Here is an 8189-nt window from a genome sequence, read left to right as displayed (position 1 = left end):
GAAGGTAAGAAGCTGCTCCATTTGTATCCATGGTCTTTGTACAATATAATGTAAGGATTACGTCCTCTTAAAGGAACTCTCCATGTTATGCCTGGTGTAGGCTTTCCTTTTATTTCCGAGAGCTCCTCTGTGATTGGTTGCCATGAGCGATACCGTCCTATATAGCTACTATTGTTGCGATTTTTGACCTATGACAGGAACAGGAAAGTTGTTCTTGCCCAGTTACCCCATGACATCGCTGTAGTCTTGTGAACTTGACATAAGGACACGTTCTCTTTATCTAAGCCATGTGTACGGAGAATGAAGTGGCGCGGTAAAGTAATGACAGTGCCGTGTCTACGGCCCGTGCCACTTGTGGTGAGCGCTGGGCGGATAATGATATGGTGGGTTACTAGAGCAGGATGTGGACTTCACCACCGATGCCGCCATTGTGTATGATACACGTCACAGAGTTCATCCAGCTGATGGACAGGTTGGTCTTGGGATTGTCTACGTTGTCACTTCACCTTTAAATCAAATTTTTGGGGGGGCTAATTATTTATTTTATTTTTTTTTTTATTGCCGCACCATCAGAAATTGAATGGAGGGGTTGCTTCATATCAATGGACTGGTCACTGCCTCCCACAAGGTCATCACACTCCTCTCCTGCCACTGTCATTGGTCATTGTCCACGAAGGCTAGCGGTCCCCATAGGACTCTATTGAATGGAGTCGGATTTGGAGGCGAATTGGCCCCATGTGTACAAGCCCTTAATTGGTTGGTTATACTAATGGTCTCTGCACTTTCAGGCCACAAATTGGACTTCTTTTGGGGGTGGGGGGTGAGGCAGGTACTCCCAGACTAGATCTCATTGTATAGATTTCCATAACTTGCTTTTAATTCTATAAATATATATTTTTGAATTCCAATTTCTTATTTTTATTTTTTTTTAAATTTATTTATTTTTTTCCAGGAGGAAATCCCTCGGCAGCTTCAGTACATTGTACTTTATTTACTTCATATAGGAGGAGCTTATTTGCTGAAGTAAGTATTACACCATTCACCCCCCTCCCCCCCCTCCAATAAGGTTATAGGTGGAAACTACAACTTGTCCTGCAAAAAACAAGTCCCCGTATTGTTCTGCTGATGCAAAAAGTTATTGGTTTTGGAATACGGAAATAAAAAATTGGAAAACGTTTCAGAGGTGCTTTGGCTCAAAAGGTCCAGGCTAGGGTTGCGTGTCAATATTTGGTCACCTGGGCTTTATGGTACCTTACCCCTAACTCCTTCTTATGGAGTGGGAAGGGATTAAATACTTTGGGCGACTAAATGTCTCCATGAATCCTTAATCTATATCAGGGATACTGAACTAGCAGACCCCTACCGCCCGTAACATTCATTTCCCGACTGCTATTTCCCCAAGCCCTGAGACTTTCCAATAACGAGAGCAGGGGGATCGGTCATCATCCCTGCTGCCTTCACACAAGAGCCAATTGCCGATCCCTTCTGTCGCTAAGGTATCAGGGCTTGGGGTACGTTGGTCGGGAGACATACTGTGTGTGTAATGGGAAGGGGTCTGCTATGGAGCATACTGGGCACACATACTTCACATTAAAGGGATTCCACCATTAAAATCTAATTTTTTTTTTTTTTTCTCGTTGACACGTAGGAATAGCCTTAAGAAAGGCTATTCTTCTCCTACCTTTAGATGTCTACTCCACGCCACCATTCGGTAGAAATCTCGGTTTTTGTCGGTATGCAAATGAGTTCTCTCGCAGCACTGGGGGCGGGCCCCAGCGCTCAAACAGCACTGGGGGCGTCCCCAATGCTGCAAGAGAACTCTCCAGCGACGCCTCCATCCTCTTCAGGAACGGCCTCTTCACACGTCTTCTTCTGGCGGTCAAACGTTGAGCGCTGGTACCCGCCCCCAGTGCTGCGAGAGAACTCATTTGCATACCAACAAAAACCAGGATTTATACCGAACGGTGGCGCGGAGAGGATATCTAATGGTAGGAGAAGAATAGCCTTTCTTACGGCTATTCCTACGCGTCAACGAGAAAAAATTAGATTCTAATGGTATAATCCCTTTAAGGTGGAACCCACTAATGGGACATTATACTGTGTGGTGGCAAACTCATTCCCATTAGTACCCCCCTCTCCTAAATAGTATAACTGCATGGTAGTATCCCTCAAAAGCACACAGTAGAATGCCAAGGTTAGTGTCCATTTCCCCTTATTGTCCGAAAACTATTGTAAATGCTTGGACCTTCTCCTGATGTCCCACCATGGTCAGTGGACCTTTACGAAGGGTATATAGGATGCCACATGGCTTATAAAATTTAAGACTCAAGCCTAATCTCCACCAAAAAGAATCCAAAAAACAGGCAGCAAATTCGCTTTTGGCTATGTGACCTCCGGATGACTTGATGTTTCTTTTTGTTGCCCCCTCCTCTCCACAGTTTAACCCGTTTAGGGTTGATATTGCTGTTACTACAGTCGGTGGCGGAGTTTCTCTTCCATATTGCGAGACTTTTCTACTTTACTGATGAAAATAATCAAAAGCTGTAAGTACCGTGGCCAGTGGGGCATTGTGGGTCCTTCTATTATACCGAAATTGTCGGCGACCCTTCTCTGTCACTTCGAGAGGTGACCAAACTTTTTATTGTATGCTCTTTTGGCAGTTTTAACGCCTGGGCGGTGGCTTTTGTGGTCATCCGGCTGTTTACCCTCACCCTTTCTGTCCTGACGATTGGGTTTGGGCTTGCTAGAGCAGAGATCCACACCTTCAACCCAGACAAGGGCAACTTCAATACGTTATTGTTCAGGTAAGTTGGCCTGTTGAGGTTGTGATGGAAAGGGGTGGAGCTGTGACTACTCGATTAATCTGAGTGGTCTTCTAATTGGCTGCTTGGCCTAGCGTGGTAAGATCTTGGATTTGTGTCTTCTCCAGGATGGTTGTGTTGCTTATGATGTGCGTGTCGCAGACCTGGATGATGTGGAGATTCATCCACTTCCAGTTGCGTCGCTGGCGAGAGTGCTGTAAAGAACAAGCTGCTAAGAAGAGGATTCCTGGAGCTGTGATGGCCAAGCAACAGGTCAAGGTTTTCAAAAGGGATTCGGGTAAGGAAGAACAAACCGTAAACCCTTGTATTACAAAGAGCGGTTGTCCACCAATCCTAGTTGGTGACCTTGAGATATTTGGTGGTCTTAAAGAGACATCATGTCCAGTTGTCTTCTCCTCAAGTATATAGTTGGTCTTGGACAGTCCCTTACACATTCAAATCTTGAGGTCTACTTTGGGCAACCCCCTTCCTTATGGTCTAGAAAGCTAAAAGGAATCTTTTATTATGGAGATACTCTTGAGATCTGTCAGACGCTTGTTGATCTATTGTCTTGGTGACAAGATGGAGTCTTGGCAGTAGAACCTCCTCAAAAATCAGACGGCCAATGATGTAATTCTCAATGGAAATTGTCTGATGATCATAGATGTTGTCAAAAATAACAATGGTTGCTTCACGTAGAAAGTTGAGTAAATTTTTGAAGCCGTAATAAGAGCTTCTTAGTTATGGCAGAAAACAATGGCCACCTTATCTGGGACAATGTCTTTCTAAATATGGCTAACCCGAAGATGAGCTGATTGCCCTTAGTGCTATACAAACAGATGATTTTACTTGGCATGGGGAAATTAAGTATTACATGGTGGCCATTCGGATAAATCTCACTATGGATGACTTGAGTCTACCAGTAGAGGCGTCAATTGTATAGACCCTTGATGGGGAACCGATGGCACGGGTGCCAGAGGTGGCACTCAGAGCCCTCTTTTTGGGCACCCATCCATGGAACAGATTATACTGTGTGTGGGCCATCGTGGAGCAAATTCTACTGTGTGGAGACCACTGTGCAGCAGATTATACTGTGTGGGGACCACTGTGCAGCAGATTATCCTGTGTGGGGGTCACTGTGCAGCAGATTATACTGTGTGGGGACCACTGTGCAGCAGATTATACTGTGTCGGGGTCACAGTGGAGCAAATTGTACTGTGTGGGGACCACTGTGCAGCAGATTATACTGTGTGGGGACCACTGTGCAGCAGATTATACTGTGTGGGGGTCACAGTGGAGCAGAAAGCTCTATAAAGCCCCATTCATATGACCATATTTTGCAGGCCTGTATTGTGTGCAACTGTGGATCCGCACATTATTAAGGTTAAATTGCCGTGTTGGCACTTTGTGATAAATTAGTGGGTTTTGGGTTGCAGTTTGGGCACTCTGTCTCTAAAAGGTTCGCCATCACTGGTCTAGACCAACTCTCTGCTCTAGTTGAAAGAGGGTCCCAAGGAGGAAACTCCCCTCTATGTCCTAAAAGGGCCTAATGACGGGATTTGTCTTCTTAAATGGGTCTCCTCATGAGTATGACTCCCAAAGTTTTTGTAATAACATCATTGTAAACCCACTTTGAAGGTTGGCATCCAATTTCCGTATGATGGCCTTCCCCCTCTTATAAAACAAATTTTGCGGATGGGTAGGGGTAGAGGGTGCGACGCTTGAACACTTGTCCCTCCATTCCTATTCCTTGTATCCCATAGACTTTTTACTTGCTCCCATAAAGATGTTACCGCCTAAAAATTGTGATAAAACGTCTATTGAAATTTTTTCTTTTTCCCTTAGGCTATCATGAAAACGGAGTGATAAAGGCTGAAAATGGATCCACGCTTCGACCGAAAAAAATCAAGTCTCCATAATACACAAGAAAACATCAAAAACAAAGCCAAACACTCATGTGACAGAGAATCGGGGGCACGAGGAGGAGCGGGACTAGAATTCTGCCCTAATCGCTGTCATCCTTTGGGCTAAAATACAAAAAAAAAGTGCCTTCTAAGAATCCTCAATAGAAACTTTTTGTTATGGTATTTAAAAAAACAAACAAAAATTTTGCTATGTGCTGAACTTGCCTTCAACCTTATCTGGTACACTCAAGCCTTGGAAAGCGTACATTCCCTCCTTCTGAGGATTACAGTATTTGTTTTTTTGAAACCCTTGCACAGTGAACTTTTTTTTTTCTTACACTGGTTACACCATCAACGTTCCAGTTAGGGCACTACCTCCATTCATGGGCCTGTCCTTCAACGTACGTGCAACCACCACCATTTGGAGGCGCTGTATCTTGTTGGATTGTATATTGGTTGCTTTAACGCTTCTGCCCTTCGTCTCCCCACCTTAACGACTGCCAATTTATCAAAAAATTTGGCCCCTTGAAAGGAAATTTAAGGAACTTTTTGGAAGCTGAACAAGAGTTTTAGCTGCAGATGAGTCAACAAATTGGATTTTTGGTCTACTAAGGGATGAAAGGGTCTTCTCCTGGATGTGTTGGGCTATAAGAGAAACTCTTCAGATACAATCGAAGCCTCCTTTAACTTTTTGTCTTCCGCTGGAAGTTCCTTGTATGAACTGGAGAATTCAAAGTACCTCATAACATCTTCTTGAGCTTGGTCAACTTTTTGCCTTGGTCAACTTTGCCTTATAAGACTGGATGAAACTTTCAACTTGATCAACCTCACGTGACCGGATCAACCTTTTGCGCCAAAGGTCATCGAGCAGTTATCTCATCTATGGTTCCTTTGGGTCCACCTGATACGATCTTTTGGACCTGAAAGTTCTAGGTCTTCATATTTTTGTCTTGACTATGGTGAATATGGCTTAAGTTATGGTTTAGGTGCACTCGGCACTTATTTTGGTTATTTAGGTCTGGTAGATGAAAGCTAATACAGGATTGTCCAGGGTTAGAAGAAGGAACCCCATTCACTTTAATGGGTCTACATGCAATACCAAATGCAACCATGGACAAGAGTGGCGCTGTTTCTTGGTTGGTTCTCATTGGAATGGAAACTACCGTAACTCTGTCTACAATAGAATTTTACAATTTGATCTATATAGGATGTTGTGTAACTTGCCGTGGTCCTAATTTACATTTTATACTCTGTCACACCCAAAGCTGCATTCAAAATACTCCTGGATATGGTGGCAGAAAATCGTGGGGGCCTAGCAGTCATCAAGAAATGGCATATTCTAGTAACTCCTTTAAGAGTACCCCTTTAAGAATGGTAAAGTCCCGGTAGATTTTATTTTATTTTTTGGTGCAGCTTTGGATGTGACCAGAGCATAAACCACGATGCAGATTTAACTCAACAACTTTGCATATACTGGTGCCGAGGAATCAAACTGCACGGGCATGTTCTATCGCAAGTCTAGATCAATGTCTGGCCAACCAGATTGACAATCCGATCTAATTAGATTAAAACAGATATTTTGCATACTTCTAATTAAGAAACGTGAGTTTGAAAGAAATTGTGATCACCTGATCGGGTATGTGTTATGCGGTTCTCTACTGCCACTACTGGTGGGAGGCTGGAATTACAGCCCAATGGGATTGCTATCTTTCAGGTGCAGAACTCATTGGTTATATATTCTGTAATCTATAAGGACTCAAGTAAAATTACTGGATCTGTTTTTGGGATGGTCACCTGTTAAAATAGAGGTACTTCGTTGTATGGGGGGGACACGTTATGCCCCTCGGTGCTGGTAAAATGCCACTTGCCAATTTAACCACATCGGCCAGGGTCTTTATCATGGCGTATCCCTTTAAGAGGAGACAGTCTTGGATTAAGTCTCAATAGAGGGGAAGAAACCTGAAACGTGGGCCCCTTTGGCACCAGTAGACACACAAGATCAATGAGACAAGCCCCGTCTAAAAATAATTCCCAGTAAACAGAAGTCATTTGGCCGTTTCCTCGGTCTATCCATCTCTGGGGGAAAGAAAACAAACAAAAAAAACCCTACCAGTTTCTTCCAGAAATAGCGCCACATCTGAGTCGGGGGTTCCCGGTACCTCCGATTTGGTGTGGTATCCACTCCATTGGTCTGGCATACAGATTTGGCGTATAGGCCTCCGTAATCTCTGACCTCTGGAGGTGGGTCCGTCACGCCATTCCTACAGGGGGCTCCATTTTTATGATCCCTCAACCCACAGTCACTCAAAATGGCTGCCACCAATGCCGCCACTTTAAGGACGCTTTGAGATCTAATACGCCTACACACTTATACTAGCAGTTGTCACAGCTCCGCCTCCAATACTAGAATGCTATCCTTAAAATGTGTACGCGTGTAGCAGGGCCATATTTTTTCTGGTCATGGTCTGCGGTAGTTTTACGTGCAATCCAGCGGTAAATCTGATGACAAAGGGACGCTAGATTTGCAGGCCAAGACCCTGTGCGAGTTATTAGGTCACCTCTCTTTTGAAGTCCCCAAAAAGCACAGTCAAAAATTGAGGGGTGTCCCATCGCAGCCAAAATGTAAAAAGTTGTTGAACGCTAAGGGCTACCCTTGGAGAGCAATGTAAATCGCCATATAATGTATACGGTGGCTGATAAGTGTCATTAGTCCATCTTAAAGGGGAAGTCCATGCCAAGTTATTAACCAATATGTTATAGAGAGGGGTCAGAACACTAGGTGGCGTGTTAAGCTCCGTTACCTAAATCCTGACGACTTGACCTATGATCAACGGTTTGGTCCAGGACCCTCAAAACTGGCCCCACGTGTAACTGAAATCTTAGTGGTGCCCAAGGGGGTTTCGGATGCTTTATGGGGTACCACAGCTCTGGAAATCGGCATTGGTCCGAGTCTGCGGAAATCTGCGACCTCTCTCTTTTTGGTTAGATTTTCCCTGCTTGCCCAAAAACAACGCCCCTCCTACTCCTAGGTTGTATATGGCATTGCGGTATTAGCCTCTGGAGCTGAGCTGCAATGCCGGATGTATCCAGTAGACAGGCGTGGCGCTGTTTGTGAGCTCTGTAATGACCGTTTTTAAGTAACAGGCACCTTTTTATTGGGAGTTTTTGAAAATTTTTGACAATAGTTTTAGGTCCTTGATCCCCCAGATATAGCAAAATTGCGCCTCCCAGTGGCTATCGGGGCGTGCTGGGAGTTGTAGCCGTGTTTGTCGTATCCAGTTGTCAGCACTTTACTCGTACCTATAATTATACAGTCTGGCAAAGGTTGCAGGAGGGCGCTGCGGTATTTTCCGCGGTGGTTTGGTGGTGTAGCCGATGTCCTTCGCCGGCGTCTTCCTCGTCTCGTACTCATTTACATGTCTCCAATCAATGCACAAATGAGCTGACTGTAATTCTACAATGGACCAAACAACCTCAAGGGAAT

General features: G+C 44.5%; 1 protein-coding gene across 1 annotated transcript in view; it reads left to right on the top strand.

Annotated features, from left to right (window-relative positions):
- The window catches only part of TRAM2 (translocation associated membrane protein 2), a 21708-nt gene extending 13803 nt beyond the window's left edge, over positions 1-7905 (top strand). The window contains exons 6-11 of the mRNA XM_075269300.1: positions 1-4; positions 953-1023; positions 2439-2543; positions 2661-2804; positions 2930-3099; positions 4647-7905. The exon at positions 1-4 is cut by the window's left edge and continues 81 nt beyond it. Coding sequence (XP_075125401.1) covers positions 1-4; positions 953-1023; positions 2439-2543; positions 2661-2804; positions 2930-3099; positions 4647-4720 — 568 coding nt within the window. The 3' untranslated portion in view covers positions 4721-7905. The remainder of the gene's footprint in view (positions 5-952; positions 1024-2438; positions 2544-2660; positions 2805-2929; positions 3100-4646) is intronic.
- The last annotated feature ends 284 nt before the right edge of the window (positions 7906-8189 follow it).

Source organism: Leptodactylus fuscus, chromosome 3 (genome assembly GCF_031893055.1).
Source record: "Leptodactylus fuscus isolate aLepFus1 chromosome 3, aLepFus1.hap2, whole genome shotgun sequence".
NCBI lineage: Eukaryota > Metazoa > Chordata > Amphibia > Anura > Leptodactylidae > Leptodactylus > Leptodactylus fuscus.
The sequence above is the reverse complement of the archived record's forward strand: the minus strand, read 5'-3'. Positions and strand labels throughout refer to the sequence as shown.